The 18,382-nt window shown below is 44.6% G+C and overlaps 1 protein-coding gene across 1 annotated transcript in view; it reads left to right on the forward strand.

The window, feature by feature from the left end:
- myom1a (myomesin 1a (skelemin)) overlaps positions 1-18,302 on the forward strand; it is a 27,574-nt gene extending 9,272 nt beyond the window's left edge. Inside the window, exons 11-37 of the mRNA XM_056596518.1 lie at positions 392-533; positions 1,090-1,289; positions 1,711-1,767; positions 2,099-2,223; positions 2,594-2,777; positions 3,237-3,411; positions 3,878-3,999; positions 5,466-5,662; positions 6,023-6,149; positions 6,687-6,871; positions 7,317-7,431; positions 7,677-7,833; positions 10,051-10,157; positions 10,367-10,411; positions 10,908-11,044; positions 11,300-11,444; positions 11,973-12,032; positions 12,127-12,194; positions 12,787-12,912; positions 14,175-14,262; positions 14,350-14,388; positions 14,528-14,633; positions 15,454-15,617; positions 15,819-15,855; positions 16,114-16,136; positions 16,545-16,600; positions 17,123-18,302. Of these exons, the coding sequence (XP_056452493.1) occupies positions 392-533; positions 1,090-1,289; positions 1,711-1,767; positions 2,099-2,223; positions 2,594-2,777; positions 3,237-3,411; positions 3,878-3,999; positions 5,466-5,662; positions 6,023-6,149; positions 6,687-6,871; positions 7,317-7,431; positions 7,677-7,833; positions 10,051-10,157; positions 10,367-10,411; positions 10,908-11,044; positions 11,300-11,444; positions 11,973-12,032; positions 12,127-12,194; positions 12,787-12,912; positions 14,175-14,262; positions 14,350-14,388; positions 14,528-14,633; positions 15,454-15,617; positions 15,819-15,855; positions 16,114-16,136; positions 16,545-16,600; positions 17,123-17,380 (3,245 nt within the window). The 3' untranslated portion in view covers positions 17,381-18,302. The remainder of the gene's footprint in view (positions 1-391; positions 534-1,089; positions 1,290-1,710; positions 1,768-2,098; positions 2,224-2,593; positions 2,778-3,236; positions 3,412-3,877; positions 4,000-5,465; positions 5,663-6,022; positions 6,150-6,686; positions 6,872-7,316; positions 7,432-7,676; positions 7,834-10,050; positions 10,158-10,366; positions 10,412-10,907; positions 11,045-11,299; positions 11,445-11,972; positions 12,033-12,126; positions 12,195-12,786; positions 12,913-14,174; positions 14,263-14,349; positions 14,389-14,527; positions 14,634-15,453; positions 15,618-15,818; positions 15,856-16,113; positions 16,137-16,544; positions 16,601-17,122) is intronic.
- The last annotated feature ends 80 nt before the right edge of the window (positions 18,303-18,382 follow it).

Genomic DNA, 18,382 nt, shown 5'->3' on the forward strand with positions numbered 1-18,382 from the left:
AATACATGCAGTTTACGTTAATTAAGTTGTATCCGTTTTTCTCTGATATATCCTAAACACAAAATAATATGAAACACAAGTTCACTAGCGGCATGGTGTGCTACCAGTTCACTAGGAGTGTAGGAGGCAGAGTATGGAAACCAGGTTCTAAAAAAGGCTCTGTAATAAAAACCGAACAGCACAAGTATGTTTTGTATGTGTGTGTGTGTGTGTGGGTGTGTCCGCTTGTGTGTGTCCTTTTGTTTCCGTGTGTTTGTTTGTCCATGTGTGTATGTGTGCATGCTTGTTTGACCGCAAATCCCTCTGACTGTTTGTTGCATACTGATCTGTGTACGTGTGTGTTTGTGTTTGTGTGTGTGTTTGTGTGTGTGTGCGCCCGTCTCTGTGACAGATGCTGACGTGGAGGTGGAGGGCGTGCCCGTGGCCCCCCTGGACGTGCGCTGCCACGACGCCAACAAGGACTACGTGGTGGTGACCTGGAAGCAGCCGGCAGTGGAGGGCAGCAGCCCCATCCTGGGCTACTTCATCGACAAGTGGGTCGCCCCCCCTCAATGTAGTTTTATCTGAAGGCAGCCGTCCATCAGGACAATGCAGCCGAGAAAATTAAAAACTACATTTGCGTTGAAGTTGACTGCCTGTTAGGAGAATGGAACTTGAACCTTTCCCTCCTTCATTGGATAATGTTCTTTGCTTTTCTGCGTTCTTGTTTTTAATTTAATTTTATTTATTTAACCTTTATTTTTCCAGATAAAACATTAAGAACAGTTTCTTATTTACAATATTGATCTGGTGGGTCATGAAGGATAATGACCCATTAAATATATATATATATATTATCCTTCATGACTCAAAAAATAAGTATATTTATTAAATATACTTGTGTTTTAAATATACTTATTTTTTGTTTCACCATATTCCCCTACGATGTATCAAAATAGGGTTGGACATTAGGAGTACTTGAAGCTACCTTGACGTCATCTGCAGTATGACAGCCACGGCTGATCCTACAGTGACACCCTGTGGTCCGGGCGTGTGAGTGCGTCGCACGGCAGGGCTAACTGTGTGGGCGTGTGTGTGTGTGTGGCGCAGGTGCGAGGTCGGCACCGAGCACTGGGCGCAGTGCAACGACAGCCCGGTCAAGTACGCCCGCTTCCCCGTCACGGGCCTGGTGGAGGGACGCTCCTACATGTTCCGGGTCAGCGCCCTGAACACCGCCGGGGTCAGCCGTCCGTCCCGGGTGTCGGACGCGGTGGTGGCCACGGACCCCTCCGACAGGGCCCGCCAAAGGGGTGAGGAGACAGAGAGTAGGGCTGCTCCGTTACGGAAGGAAAAATCATAATCACGATGATTCAAACGATTATTTTCGGACTTTGGAAATATGATGAATTATTTTGCATTTCTCTCCAAAAAAAACCACTTTATTAGTGACTTTGAAAATTTCCCCTTAAAAAAATATACCAAATGTTCAAAGGGAAAATGATCTACAAATATTTATCCAGCTGTTCTGCAATATTTAATGAATAAAATAAATGTACGTCAATTTGATTGTGTAAGTTTGGAGATATTTTAACACGATCAAAATGAGAAAAAAAGAACGCACAGCCCTAACAGAGAGAGAGCTGGGGGACAGTCTGTTACATGGAAGGCTGTCGGGCCGTGGTCATGTTAGACTGATCGATCGTGTCTTTCTGCTTTAATGTCTCGTTGCAGCCGGACCCTCCGCTCCTTGGACCGGGATGATCAAGTTCACTGAGGAGGACCCCACTGGTGAGTTCATGAGCCCCAACCCGACCTATCAGATTCATGAGCGTTAGTGTAACCGTGATAACTTTAACTGCGTGTTTGAACGTAATGACCTATGACAACATAGCGATTGACCTTTTGCCAGTTCAACTATTATCGAGACATTTTAGATTTAACACACACATCGCTTTCAAGTGTGAACAGCTTCTTTCTTTCTTTGTCCATTTTTGTGTTGATTTAGCCATGTTATCGATTTTGGTATTGAGGATCAGCATGGTATTGAGCATGTAATGACTGAATTTGTACATGTTAACATGTATATGATGCCCTCCCCCCTCTCCGTTTGTCTCCATAGTGGGTGTGGTCCCTGGGGAGCCCAGCGAAGTGGTGGTCACTGAGGCCACCAAGAGCTACGTGGTCCTGGGCTGGAAGCCCCCCGTCCAGCGGGGTCACGAGGGGGTCATGTACTACATCGAGAAGGTGAGAGGAAAGTCCTTTCAAAACGGTAGCATCACCTACAAAACATCCAGCACTGCATTCTGATGCACAACCCCAATTTATTACAGAACAATTTATTACAGTATGGTAGTTTGTATATTTACATATTTCCCAATTACTCTCACTTGAGCCGAATTGGCTGAATTTCTGTGCCCAGTTTACATTGCTCGTCCTTTTATGTTTCTGTTTCTCTCCCCCACTCTCTCTCCCTCTCTCTGTCTCTCTGTCTCTCTGTCTCTCTCTCTCTCTCTCTCTCTCTCTCTCTCTCCCTCTCTCTATCTCTGTTTCTCTGTATTTCTCTCTCTCTCTCTCTCTTCCTCTCTCTCTCTCTTGCCCTCCCTCCCTCTCCCAGTGCGTTGCAGGGACCGACCAGTGGCAGCGTGTGAACACGGGGATGCCGGTGAAGTCTCCGCGCTACGCCCTGTTCGACCTGGAGGAGAGCGAGTCCTACAGCTTCCGCGTGCGCTGCTGTAACTCGGCCGGCGTGAGCGAGGCCTCCGGGTCCACCAGCAACATCACCGTGGGAGACAAGCTGGGTCAGCAAGAAACTCCCCTCTATCCTCCGTTGATTCTTTGGTTCTTTGATTATTTTGTTATTTTGTTATTTTGTTCGCTCGTTCTTTAGTTCTTTTGTTTTTTCCGTTCTTTAATTCTTTCGTTATTTGTTCTTACTTCCCTTATTTCTTTCTTTCTTTAATTTTTTTACGTTTAAACTAACATTTAGGGTATTTAGCAGACGCTAAGCAACCTAATAAGTACAATATTTACATCGTTGAAAGGAAAGAGAAAGAATAATATATCACTGTCAGTACAGTAAGGATGTTCAGAGAAACCAGCACCTAGCACTTACAGTTGCTAGTTGAACGCGTCCCCAGTGGACAACCAAGATAGCTAGGATAAAACGCTACACAATGCTAAATACTTTTTCTTAGTGCCTGTTTGTCAAGTCTTTGCAGGGCCAATAAAGATTGTTTTGAACCTCTCTCTGACCTCAGAACTGCCCTCCTCCCCTGGCGCGGTGACGGTCACCAGGAACTGCGCCACCTCCATCGTGGTATCGTGGGCGGCCTCCAGGGAGGTGAAGCAGCTGGTGGGCTACTACATCGAGTACAGCGTGGTGGGCAGTGAGGCCTGGGTGCCCAGCAACAACAAGCCCGTCAAGAGCACCAGGTCACTGGGATACACTTTACCGGTTTAGCCTAGCCTAGCGTATCTTCTCTAGTTAGTCTAGATTAGTTTATTTTAGTTTTTCTATTTTGTCTTACCTTGGATATTTTGGGGTTTAATCAAGTTTACTTTTGCCCATCTTTGCATATCTTTATATCTTAGTTTAGCATAGTACATTTTATTTTACATTATTTTATTTTACATTAGTATAGTTTATCTTAGATTAGTTGAGCGTACTTTCGGATTTATTTTTTTATTTCGGATTCTTTTATTTTTTCTTATAGTTTACCTAAATAAAATAAAGTTTGATGAAGTCGAGTTTGATTAATATGCTCCATGTCAATTAATTGTCTTATTGAGAGAGAGAGTACTCCACCAAGTGGATGTTGCCTGTCATTACAGATCTAAATCACGGTAGTTCCATGAGTTGCTGTTAAACCCAACGACCTGTTGTTTCCATGGTGTTCAGGTTCGTGTGCCATGGCCTGACTACCGGTGAGAAGTATGTGTTCAAGGTGAAGGCCGTGAACGCTGCAGGTTACAGCAACAGCTCCCCTCTGTCTGACCCTGTCCTGGTCAAGGCTGCCGTCTGTGAGTTTACCCTAGAATTAGTAAATCATAATCTCCATTCATTTTTTTCCGTTATCCTTCATTATTATAATTTTGTCTATCTCACTATGTAAATCACTCAAACCATTATCCAATTTCTCGTTACTTTCCCATTTACATTCTCTCATTGTAAACATTTTCTACCCTCTAATATGTCTGCCTCATCACGTGCCCTCCATACACATCATACAGCATTATATGACATATATGAGATCCATAAAGGACATTGCATGTGCCCGACCCTCTAACCATCGCTTAACCACAAATGTACGTCTTTGTATTCAACCTAGCCTTAAATGGAAACGTTTCTTGTATAAGACTGAAATAGCCCGACTTGCTCATTGCTTTGGGCCTGTGCAGCTCATGCCCTTGTGGATGTATTCTTGTGTATTGATTGGTAGAGCTTGAGTTCCGCTGTGCCTTGTGATAACTTAAAACAGTGTGTTCTGTGAGGAGCATGTTCCTAACCAGCCCCTCAACCAGGCCTTCCTTGACCAGAGGTACTTAAAGCACAACGTTAAGCTACCTGACATGTAAGTATACTCAATGCAGAGGGGAGGAAGTCTTGGTGTTTGCGTGTGGCCTAACATGACCATGTTTGGAGCCTTTAGCTTGCGTTGCATCGTATGAATTGAGTCGGGGTGATTTCATCGCGTATCTAATATCTGTCAGAGGAGCGGGACATTTATCTGAATCTAAAAGTGATGATGATCCCCCTGCCTCGGTGACTCACCTCGAACGCTGACGTACCCCTATGCCATCGATCTAACCGTGTCACTTTTCATCCAGTTAGACCGCGTGTTTATTTGATTGATGGGAGCACAAGAGCCTGCCGTTTCTCTGAGTAATCCCCGATGACCACGCGAAACTGCACGTCCGCCATCCTTCAAAACACGGTTGTGATAGAATAACAAGGGGGACATCTTTCTAGTTTCCATCAGTATATCAATCTGGCAGAGGATGAGGTGTCATGTCGCCACGCACACACACTAACACACAACAAGCACGCACCCACTGTTTTTGGTGCGTAAATTAGCGCTGTGTAAATTACATTAAATTAGAATTAACATTATTAGTCATCCACTGCTAATGATGAAGCAATTTGGCTTCTCTCTGTCTCTGCCACTGTCTCTCTCTGTCTCTGCCTCTGTTTCTCTCTCTCTCTCTCTCTCTTTCTGTCTCTCTCTCTCTCTCTCTCTCTCTCTCTCTCTCTCTCTCTCTCTCTCTCTCTCTCTCTCTCTCTCTCTCTCTCTCTCTCTCTCTCTCTCTCTCTGTCTCTGCCTGTTTCTCTCTCTCTCTCTCTCTCTCTCTCTCTCTGTCTCTGCCTGTTTCTCTCTCTCTCTCTCTCTCTCTCTCTCTCTCTCTGTCTCTGTCTCTGTCTCTGTCTCTGTCTCTCTGTCTCTCTCTCTGTCTCTCTCTCTCTCTCTCTCTCTCTCTCTCTCTCCTAGCTGTCCCTGGGAAGCCCTCTGCGGTGACCCTGGTTGAGGCTGCCAAGGACTACATGGTGCTGAGCTGGAGCGCGCCGGCCTCCGACGGCGGGGCCGAGATCACGGGCTACTACGTGAACTACAGGACAGTGAAGGGAGAGGTGGTGGGCAAATGGCACGAGCTGAACTCCAAGGCTGTTAATGCCACGTCCTACAAGGTAGGCTGTCCTGGGTCTTGACAGCTTCACATTCACTCTTTCATGGTAACTGCTTTGGAAATAATTTGGGGGTTAGTTATATTATGATAATTATTTGACACCTGTGAGACTGTAATTATAATTTGGATAATAATTAACAGCTAGGTACATAGCCTTGCCTTGACCAGATACAACATGAGCCATCAATGGAATAATGAACTGTAATTGGTTGGATAGCCAATGTACCTTGCAGCAAACGAAAAACAATGTCAAGCTGGAAAGCAGATTTATTCTTGTGTCGGTCGATCACAAATGATGAATATTTTATTGATAATGATCATCCTGTCCTCATTCGTCCTGTTCTCCTCTTTTCCCCAACAGGCCGAGGGCCTGAAGGAGAACCTCTTCTACCAGTTCCAGGTGCGGGCCATGAACATGGCGGGTGTGAGCAAGACCTCTCTGGCTGCTAAAGCTCTGGAGTGCAAGGAATGGACCATCACTGTTCCAGGTATACTACAGGCTGGGGGAGACTTCACATACACACACACATGGGCAAATGATGAAGACAAACACCTCAAGTGTCCCATTTCAATCGACATGAATAGAAGGGTGAATGTTAATTACATCTTATAATATATATTTCAGTATCACGCTATACACTTTGTTTACTTGTTGGTTTAAATAAGACCTAGTCCAAGTACACACCAACAAAAGGTTAAACAGTTACCAGTACAGAAAAATAAGAAAGTTGGTAAATCATAATCCCAATGGTTTGCATAAGCATTATTCATCATTATTTTGTTGCACACTAAAAATATAAAGTTCCCGTTCCTGATAATGTCATTCTGCTTCAAAGACATATCATTCACGTGTCACCAATTCTTTCAACCACAAACCGGAAAAATCGCTGAGCGGAGCGAATGCCCAACACAGATCTCTTGTTTCGGGGCTGGCCTCATGACACACACTAGACTCCAACCACAACGCAGCAGCAGTCTGAAGAGCTCTCCATGGAATGACGTGTGGCTCTCTCTCCGTCCCCCAGGCGCTCCTCTCGGCCTCCACGTGCTGGAGGTGCGTGACACCTCCCTGGTGGTGCTCTGGGACGCCCCGGCGTTCAACGGGCGCTCCCCGGTCATCGGCTACTTCCTGGACATCAAGGAGGTGGCGGGCGGCGACGGTGCCTGGAGGGCCGTGCACGAGAAGGTCCACCAGATCAAGTACATGAAGGTAACGGACGCCTGGGGACGAAAGGGGGATGCACGTGATGCGGTGACGGAACGGGATCCATTTGGGAAGCGAGACGTTTTCGTTTTATTCGCTGGGTTTTCTCAATGTTTGAATGTGAAACCTTGACCCTAGTCGGTTCTGCATGGACAGTTGTGCGGGGTTCAACGCTTTGACTGTAGTGTACATACTACAAAAACATGTGTTTAAAGTCATTCGCAAGATGGTGGATAGTTCTTCACAGTGCTGTTAATATTTATCCCATATTTATGAATATAGGAAATATTACATATAAGGTGGTCGGGCAGAAAGTATTTCTACACGTCAATCACAATGTATAGGTTTTAACGTCTCATAAACATTTTTTGTAGCATACACGATATACATACCTATGTATATATATATTTGAGTCTGAAGAAACATGATTTTTTTTATGCCTGTTGTCCAGGTGACCGGTCTGAGTGCTGGTACTTCCTACGTGTTCCGTCTGCGAGCAGAAAATCTGGCCGGCGTGGGAAAACCATCAGGTGTCCTCGGCCCAATTCTGGCCCAGACTCACCCAGGTGAGTCACACACACTCACACAACGGCACCGACACACACACAAACACACACTCACCGACACACACCGAAACCGACACCCGCACACACGCACACACACACACACACACACACACACACACACACGCGCGCACACACACACACACACACACACACACACACACACACACACACACACACACACACACACACACACACACACAGCAAAGACACACGAACAAACTATGTAACTGTGTATAATGCCGCAGGCACCCATGAGATCGAGGTGGACGTGGACGACGACGGTGTGATCTCCATGATCTTCCAGTGCTCTGAGATGGCTCAGGACTCCGAGTTCATCTGGTCCAAGAACTACAAGAGCATCACAGACAGCTCCCGCATCACTGTTGTTACCCAGGGTGGCAAGTGGGTACCGTGTGTGTGTGTGTGTGTGTGTGTGTGTGTGTGTGTGTGTGTGTGTGTGTGTGTGTGTGTGACGTGTGTGTGTGTGTGTGTGACTGTCGGGACTACCTGTGGGTGTGTTTTGTGGGTGTGTGTATATGTGTACGTATCACTTCGTGAAAGGCGGTGTATCTGAACAGGAATAACCCTGTATACTCCTGCATACTCAACGGATAATTGGATGTATCAAGGAGTTTGATTGACTGGAATGCTCCCCGGGATATGAATCAGGTTTGGGGGCCTATCCCCTGCTGGGGGCTTGAAAGCAAACTTTTGCATTTCACACCTTGTGCCACCAGTTGCCATGGTGAATAATCCCCTTGGGGATGCTTGCAAGGGAACATTTTAAACTTGACGGCACCAGGTATCGTTCAATTTGTTCAAGTCTTTCCTAGGTTTGGGGTTGTTGTTGTTCGTTCAGATGTAGATAATATATCTATGGGGACAAACAGAAGGAATTACACAATTCTTTTATGAATACATTTCACACAGTAACTCTACACAGTATACAGAGAATACAACACAGTGTGCAGAACCACAGCGGATACAAGACATCCACAGGGAAGGTGTGAAGTTGAAGGGGGGGTGAGGGAGATTATTTGTGGTTTAAATCTTCTGTCCCACACATATAACCGTCGTGGGAGATTGGGGTCAACGGGCTACTGCGGCCTCCTCGTGGATCTATCTTGGGTACCTTGTACGTGGTGATTCACTTCCTATTTTGGATCTGCGTCCAGTCCATTCTGTTTCACCCCAAACAGGGCAGACCTTTTTGTGCTTGGGGCTTGTGGTCGGACGACCCACACCAACCTTCCATCCAAGATAGCATTGTGCTCCTCAGAGATCATAGCGGGTGTTGCGGTCCTCAACAAGGCAGCCTATAGCATGGTTTGAGGAACACTAGCTCTGGCCTTTTGCGGAGGCAAAACACAGAGTGGACTCGAATTAGACCAACGAAAATATCAAATGTTGAAAAAAGAATAGATTAGGATTTAATTTAATATTTTCTTTCCTTGCCTCTTGTGAGTGGTGATCCTGTCCTCTTCTTGCTTCTCCAGATTCTCTTTTTGGGTTGTCATGTAACTCTTTTGAAAAGTCTCAAAATAGGTCTGGCAGGATGCTAGAGGGAGAGAGCCAGAAGTTGTTTGTATTGCTAATGCAGCCTGTAAGCCAATAATAACATCCTGGTTGTGTGGGGAGATTACACAATGGAGAAGAACGGAAGATTGATTCCTAGTTAATTGGTGTTTTTGCTCATGCTCTTTGTCCCCTGGTTGCGTGCAAAACCCACTTGGTTGAAACCACACAGTAGCTTTCATCCAAACTACGTCATTGCAATGACCACAACACTGTCTTTCCGTTTATTTCTCGTTCCTCCCATGGCTCCTAAACCCAAGCCTTGGGCCGCAGTAGAGATGATGAAGAGTCAATCACCTCTTTGATGTTTTAAAGAGGTCATTGCTGACGTATCAAGCACTGTAGAAACTGTAGGCTGGTGTGAAGTTGAACTTTCTGCCACTAACTTCAGAGTCAGTGGGAAGGAGGGCGGGCCTCAGTTCCCAGCCCTTCTCCGACTTTGGTGGCATCAGAGAGGCCAAGCCATCACTGTGGTCAGGCCCATTACTGCAAAGCCTTGTCTTAATGGCCGTATTCTGAAATTTGCGGGACTTTGTTATGGATCCCCATAACAAATTGCTGCAGGCATCCATACCTCTGGCTAACAGCAGATCTGGATGAATTATCCCATTATTCAAGCAATGTATAAGTGTGTGTGTGTGTGTTTGTGTGTGTGTATCTACAAGTGTGTGCGGCTATATATTTAAGTATATGTAAAAAAAAATTGAATCTAATATGGGTTCCAGTATTGTGAGACACAGAAAACACTTTTATTGATTTTACTTTGCTAATTCTCATCATGGAGCTTTTCGAAAGGTTTCTTACATCGTTATTTTGGGTCGGCAACAATTCAGACTACAGTACGGTGTCTATCCAAACTTTTGCGACCCATAACCCATGTGTCTGTGCCAAGGAGAGCCGTAGCATTTTGTGTAGCATTGTAGAGGTCAGATCCCAACGTGAGCTTGTCCTCACTGTACCCACTGCCGTGCACGCTCCGTGTGATCCCGACCTGTCGTGGGTAAGGTTTTCTACCATTCTACCCCCCCCCCCCCCCCCCCCCAGGTCCAGAGCTATCTTCAACAGCCCCTCCCTGGAGGACCTGGGAACCTTCTCCTGCATGGTCACCAACACAGAGGGCTTCTCCGCCAGCTACACACTCACCGAGGAAGGTGAGACACGCACACACATAGACACACGCATTAAAAAAAAGGTCTTTAATCAAGAAATTGGATATTGTATTGGCAGTAAAGCAGAATCTCTGAAACAACGGTTGGGGATAGCGGATCATATGAATTGTGTTGCGGATGTAGACATTTGAGCTATTTATAGGATTTCCTCACAATCACCCACTGTGTCTCTGCTCTGTTGTGATTGACAGCTCTCAATCGCCTTCTGGACATCAGCCATGAGCACAAGTTCCCTGGTAGGTATATCTAACTCGGACGACACTATCAAGGTGCAGAATATGCCTGTAGAGAGTGTATATCTTATTGTTTGTTTGTTAATCCACATAAGTGCTAAATTAGTAAAAAGATGCTTAACAATGATGAGCACTAGCCCCCTATGCTTCCTACTTAACCTTCATGCCAATTAAATTTAATTGGTAATGATAGCTAAAATACAACTATGTTTGAGTTTGAGTCTAGGGGCTTTGATCAGAGGAAGTGTTAAAACATGCATGTATTGCAAATGAGTGTAATCACATTGGGCTAAATAGCCAGAGGCTAGTCCTCAGGGCTTGCACAGTGCTTCTCTTAGCATACTGAGTTATTACGCTAGTGATCACATTATTGTCACGGTCAATCATCATTGAAAAATAAAGAACAAGTCTGTGGTTACTAGGATTACAAAACCGCTGCTGCCAGACTCTCATCCTTCCTCCTCCTCGTGTTCCCCCCCGCCCCTGTGATGGTGTCCAGTTATTCCCTTCAAGAAGGAGATGTCCATGGACCTGCTGGAGAAGGGCCGCGTGCGCTTCTGGACCCAGGTGGAGAAATGCACCGCCGCTTGCAAGGTGGAGTACGTGTTCAACAACGCGGCCGTCACGGCAGGACAGGTAAAGAAAGCCTTCAGTGTATCCTCCACCTGACACCAAGACACAATGCTGTCTTCTGAAAGGGCACCCTCGTTTTGTAATGTTTAACAGAAGAGCTCGGCTCAACTATAGGACTTAACATCGAAACTATCAATAGATTAAAAACACAATAATAATGTATAATTGGAATATATCTCATACGTTATTGACTTTTGTGTTGAAATATGCGCTCGATTTAAGGGCTATACGTAATATATGCATTTGTTTGGTTTCCAGAAATACTCAATGAACTTCGACCAGAAGACCGGCATCATTGAGATGTTCATGGACTCCCTGGAGGTCACAGACGAGGGAACGTTCACCTTTAACCTGGTGGACGGCAAGGCCAAGGGAACCACCAGCCTGGTGCTCATCGGAGACGGTAGGAGGATCTGGACTCAATGTATTCTGGATCATATGTTATGTGTTTGTCCCTGATAGGTGACCTACTGCTATGGAGTGGAGGCCTTCAGTGTTTTACCTACAGTGGATGGCCACACGGGGGCAGCATAGGCCAACCCTTTTCTCTTATAAGTATTATCTGTTGGATGAAGGAGGGAAAGGCATTGTAGGAATACTTCCATTTGTGTATTACAGTGGGTAGCAGCAAGATGGTCTAGATTTTGAAACCAACTGGAACCCCTTCTGTGTGTGGTTGTATTTATTAGGTATTCACAGTGTATCTGTGGATACCTATTATTATTCTAGGAATTAGATATTATTTATGTTCTGTCTGTGTTTTATGTGGCATGTCAAATGCATATCGGTTGTTTCTTCCCACCTTTAAATAAATGCATGCTAGGAGGGTAATTAGCAGGCTACTGATTAACCACATTTGAAGCTCAGTGCGCCTGCCTTGAGTGCATGTATTAAAATAACATGTGTTTTATATATTCTTGGCATATTCCAGAGTTCAGAGAGCTCCAGAAGAAGTCTGAATTTGAGAGGGCTGAATGGGTCAGGAAACAAGGTAAGGCCCTTCCACTGGAAAAGACACATCCAAGCGCACACAGCGTTCCTGCTCCCATTTCAACATCTGCTCACATCTCCCTCCCTGCCAACAGGTCCTCACTTTGTGGAGTACCTCGGTTTCACCGTCACCGAGGAATGTAATGTGCTGCTTAAATGCCAGGTGAGGACGGCAGCGCTGTGCCCCTCATTAAAGGTGCAGAGGGTCGAATTCAGTGGCATCTAGGGGATTGAACCTGGCATACATTTCATATAATATTTATAAGGACGTCCTTATGAGGGTATAATCCCATAAAAATAAGGATCCTTGTTGTTAACCACCGCAGAGATGTCTTGTAATTTTTTTTAAAATTATTATTATAGCTTGGTTTTTTTCGTATCTGCAGAAAACTTTGTTAACCACCGCAAAGAACTTTAGCTTGTAAGCAATAACCTTTAGTTTTACAGACAGAAAAATAAAAATGAAAAATATCAAGGAACCACAACACTCGAACCTTGGCTACTCGATGGTGTCGAAGACAATGACATGAGTTTGAGGTGCTAGTAGAGGCCACTACAGGCCGCCATAGCTCCTTCGTTGGAAAGAGGGGGGTGGGGGTGGTTCAGTCGGTTAAAAACCTCACCACTAGATGCCACAAAATCCCACACATTGCTCTTTGAAGCACTGTTCCTGTGACCCAGGGCCTTGAGTGGCCGCATCAGGGTGACGTGTCATCGTGTGCACATGGATACAGTAATGATGCTCCTGCCCGCAGATTGGAAACATCAAACCCGAGACTGAGATCGAGTGGTACAAGGACAAGGTGAACATCCACGCGGACGACGAGGACTCCAAGAAAATCGGGATGGAGGACGGGCTGTTGACCTTTAACATCGGAAAGGTCAGGCCATCGGAGAGACGTCTTGTACATTTTTTTATCATTTTTATCGTAGCTTGGTTTCATCGTGTCCGCAGGAAACTTTGAGCCCCAAATAGTCGACCACTGGAAGCTTTTCCTCTCAAAATGCTGCTTTGCTTCCATTAAAGATCCATTGTCACGTAACATGCTTCAACGCTGCCATGCTCTCCCTCTATGACATAGACTCATAACTGAGGATAGTTTGGTAATAAAAAGGATTTGGGCATTCTGCCATCTACGGAGCTATCTACTGTCAGTCAGCATGCAGAGTAAGAACGCAGTGCCGTTTGAATTCTGTGTTATTCAAAAGTAATATTCACTATTCTATATGTTATTTTCTTCAATCACGCACCAGGACATATTGACGAGAAATTGTACTGGAGTTGATGTCCATGTACCCTACGTATATTGTTATCCCTGTATTTAATTAATGTAGTTATCAGTAGTTAGCCTGGACTGCTGGTCAACTCCTTAGAATCAACGTCAATATGAAGATTTGAGGCTCAGAATTGCAACCTCATGTAAGAAGCAGTTGACTCCTAATCAAAGGTGGTCATATGTCTGATTGGATCTAAAAACACATAAACAATGCGTAAACAACCATGATTGACCAAAAAGAGAGAGAGGGTCAGAGTGATAACTGCATGAGCTCAGGAGGGATGGGCCTTCCTGAACCTCGCCCTCCTGTGAAACCTGCCCTGGCTGTTAACCCCGGCTTATCTGTCTAATTTCCACAGTGCGTTACTAAGCCAGACATAGAGCAAGCAGAAGAGGAGCAAGGAAAACCAAAGAGGCCGGCCGCGGACCTCACCCCAGCCGCCCCGAGACCCAAAGTCTGGAAACATATACATTGCTGCCATAAGTTGTCGCCTATAAAACCTGCTTGTGTGTCTGCTTGCGTCGCCTCGCCCCTCTTCCAGATTTCCCATGTTTATTTGTACATGTTTAATATTTATTTTTTCATAACGTTTCTCTCCTTTAAATGCATCCTGAGCAGGAGAAGAGCTTTCCTCTGAGGAGTTTATTCCCACTTATCAATTTCTCTATCCCGCTTGTCCTTCGTTTCCCTTTCTGTCCCGCACCATTATTATACATCAACTGCATTCCCCGATTTTTTAAATTTCGTGAGAATTTGAATTCCTATATCTGTATGGAAATGACCGTTCCATTCAGAGAGAAAGGGCATCCGATGGTGGTTCACGATCCCCTTGGAAGAGGTCTAAATCCCACCGTGTCTCCCTTAGATTTCCAAGAGTGATTCCGGCGTTTACGAGGTCAAGTTGAGGGACGAGAGAGGCAAAGACACGAGTACATTCGATTTGACCGACGCAGGTAACAGACGAAGGATCAGAAGCTTCTGTAATGAGAGGGTCTGCACAATATGAAAGAAAATCATAACACGTTTTTTCTTTTCTCAAGGCTACCAGGCTGTTATGAATGAAGTCTTTAGGGTTATCGGTGAGTCATCCGTTTGAACACGATCCTTGTTGCGTCAATGTATTATGCCACCATATATGGGGTCACCATTCCCACATGGACCTTTGAGACTCGTTTCACGAGACATCAAGGTATTATAATCGTTCTCTTTTCATTGCAGCCAACTCCTCCACCGGCATCTCGGTCATCAGCACTGAGCACGGAATCGTGCTGTCCTCCAGCGTCATCTATTACACCCATGAGCTGCGTGTCAGCTGGCTCCAAAAGTGCGTCATAATTACCCACCTTCAACACCATCGCTATGTTCTGTATTTTAAGTAACACCCATGCATATTCCACTACCAGATTCTCCTATTTAAAAACTTCAGAGGCTTCTGCTTAAAGCTAGGGAAGGCAATTTGAATCAACCAAGCTAGATTAAGCTAGATTTTGAAAGTATTGAATTTAAAACATCCCACCCCATACCTCAGGCCCCCCTCCAAAGATACTCTCCCAAGGCACGTGATTAGCTTGCAATTTTTTGCAATAGCTCTGCCTAGCCCTATGGAAGACTCTGGTCATGAACATAGAGTGCTGCAGGTATCCAGGTCGGTAGGTAGGCCTACAGATAGACCTTTCAATGATCCACTCAGGCTAAATGAACTGAGTGGACAGAGATTTTCAACAAATATTACAGAAAAATATTTTAAAATAAAGTGCCTACCCTGTGTTTAAGCCAGGATTAGAATCAGCCTATTATCAGTTAAATGTCCGGAAGGAGGATAGTCTTAAGTATCTAGGTTTGATCCCCTAAGTCTGCAGTCTACCTGCAGGCATGCTAGATCAATATCTGCAGCATCCTTATATGCTGCTAAACGTCCTTCATCCAACAATTCACTGCTAGAAGCTTTGATTTAAAACTTTTAATAAATAGGAAATAACCGTTGATTTATCTTTTTTTTTTTTCCTCCCTTGTTTTTGATACAATCAATGCGTTCATGGCCAAAGATTGCTTTTTATGAAATACTTTCTTTTCACGCCATTGTTTTTTTTTTAAGATTGTTTGAGCAAATTTATACTAATGAATATATTTCTGTTTGACCTCAGAGAGAGCAAGATAACCAGCTCTACCAGGCAAGAGTGTGGAGTCACAGGGGAGCAGCTTTGGCTGAAGATCAACGAGCCCACAGAGAAAGACAAGGGCAAGTACACCATCGACATCTTCGACGGCAAGGATGGACTCAAGAGGGTCTTCGACCTGTCTGGCCAAGGTGAGCGGGATCCTTCAATTTCTCGGCATGCCATTTGAAACGTCGTTCATTTTATGGTGAAGATAGAAAATGTCATTTATTTGGTTGTTATGTGGGACATGGAGTCGTTAGATAACAATGTGCTGGTTGTAGGCCCCACTTAGTGTGTGCTCAAACCTTTCATGCAAAGGGAACCTGATGTTGTTCTGCTTGTCTGTGCAGCATGGCAAGAGGCATTTGAAGAATTCCAGAGGCTGAAGTAAGTGATGAATTTAGTTGGAATGCCCCGACTGTTGCATACTTGTCTGTCATCTAATTGAAAACCTTAATGCAATTACTTACAAATTGCAACGGGAAAATCAAAACTTAAACTACCCTTTTGGGAGGCTTCCGGAGACATCCGACATCCGATGATGCATTTCCAGTCATTGTTCGGCAGAGCGGAAAATATGTTTTCAACGCCATGGCTTTGATACCTTTTTGAGATACTCCTGACAATGTCTCCTTCCTTCCTCAGGGCGGCTGCGATTGCAGAAAGAAGTAAGTGGGTATTTATGCCACAGTTTGTCCCAAGAGATCTCCATGTCTAAAATAATGTTTCCCAGTCTAAAATAATGTCAGCATTTCCCCTGATGCCGACAAGGCTAGGTTTGAACTGGAGGTCCATTGTGGTTTTATATCTATTCTATCTGACCATAAAGACAGTCCAGTCTGAAATTAGAAATATGCACAGACTTTACTTTCTTCCTAGAGAAATATTTGAATAGAGTTTCTTCTTTATTGAATATATGCTGTATAGTAAACATGTTTATTTATTCTTATATTTTACGTTTGTTCATTCAGAAAAAATCCTTTACTTACATCCCAACTTACATCCCATTTGACACTGTGACTGTCAATGGATTGCCGTGTTGTTATTCAGACAGTGTTATCTCACTTCCTTTCCAGACCGCGCTCGTGTCGTTGGAGGCCTGCCAGATGTGGTTGCGATCCAGCAGGGCAAGGTGAATAGATTAGCTATTCAAGAGATTACCTCTGCTTGTTCTTGCACAACATGTTTCTCTCTCTCCCTCTTTAGCTCTATCTCTCTATCTCTGGGTTTCACTTACACCCTTTTTCTATTATCTCTCTCTTCCACTGTCTTGCATATATATTTATGTAGGCCTATTTTCCCCATTCATTTTCTCTGTATCATGAGCAGCGTTTTTCTGTGTATCCCATACGCACAAACCAACACACATACACACACACACACACACACACACACACACACACACACCAACAAACACACACACCAAAAATCCCCCCCCCACACACACACACACACTCACACACACACACACACACACACACATACATACACACCAACAAACACACACACACACACACACACACACACACACACACACACACACACACACACACACACACACACACACACACACACACACACACACACGCAAACACAAACACATCCAAAAAAATACCAAGAAACCAAAACACTAACTCGCTCCCCCCCCCACTAGTCCCTGAACCTGACTGGCAACGTGTGGGGCGACCCGGCCCCCACGGTCTGCTGGATGAAGAACGACAAGGAACTGGTGACGGATGACCGCTACACGCTCAAGTTCGAGAACGGGAAGTACGCCAGCATCACCATCGCCGGGGTGACCACCGCCGACTCAGGCAAATACGCCCTGCGGGTCAGCAACAAGTACGGCACGGAGAACGGCGATTTCACCGTCAGCGTGTACACCCCCGAGGACGAGGACAAGAAGGAGTGAAGTGATGATGGGGTTCTTATGTTAGGAGTGGGAGGGGAGTGAGAGAGAGAGAGAGAGAGAGAGAGAGAGAGAGAGTGAAGTGGAACAGGGCTATCTCTGAAAGTCGTTCACCCCAGTGCAAAATAAGTACAGCTGAAGCAGTCTGAATAAAAGATGACAGGGAGAAAGTTACAACGCTTCCCTCTGCCTTTTTCCTGCACAGGGCTAAAAACAACAACCTAGAAAGCCCTGGGGGAGTGTTGCTCTTCACAGAAGGAAGCTCAGATTATGTAATAGGGGAATATCTATGTTGCTTAACATGTCTTTTCTGTTTTTTGTTGCTTTTGGTCTTCAGATAGTACAAAAAAGCCAATCGGTAGACAATCACTGTTTAGCAAAAGGAAAAACACCTAATAATCAAAACATAGTTTTGAATAACTTCCTAATTTGTTAAAGTCTATGCTCTCTCACACCAAGGCACCGCTGAGGTTATGGTGTTGATGTAATTTAGTGTTTTTTTGGTTATTGCTTTGCAAATATAAAACTCACCTATAGACAAAAATAAATTCATAATAATAATCATTGTAAACCATGAATGGAACCCATTTCGTGTATTATCAGTGCGCTATTTTGTCACTCTGTGTTTAAGTGACGTCATGTATGTAAGGCGAGGTCTCAAGTCATTCATCAGGAGGAGTCGAAAGAGAACAGGAAGAAAAGGTCGTGCAATGTGGACATGTGAACACTAATCTGTCTGGGCATATGTTGCATACTTCTGATCGTGTGTACACACTGTAGAGATCGATATACAAGCATGACACTCAACGAATGTATTTACAAGTGTACGGGGAAAAAAATTAAAAAACTTTCAAATAATGACTGCCCTCCAGAATGGCTTGAGACCGAAAATAAATGTATTCTCCAATAAAGAAAGTTGACCTGGCTCGATATGTACATAAAATCTCTGACTACAACAAATATGTCCATATATAATAACAAAAATAATTGCAATTAAGTGTGTTG

This window comes from Gadus chalcogrammus, chromosome 8 (assembly GCF_026213295.1).
Source record: "Gadus chalcogrammus isolate NIFS_2021 chromosome 8, NIFS_Gcha_1.0, whole genome shotgun sequence".
Lineage (NCBI taxonomy): Eukaryota > Metazoa > Chordata > Actinopteri > Gadiformes > Gadidae > Gadus > Gadus chalcogrammus.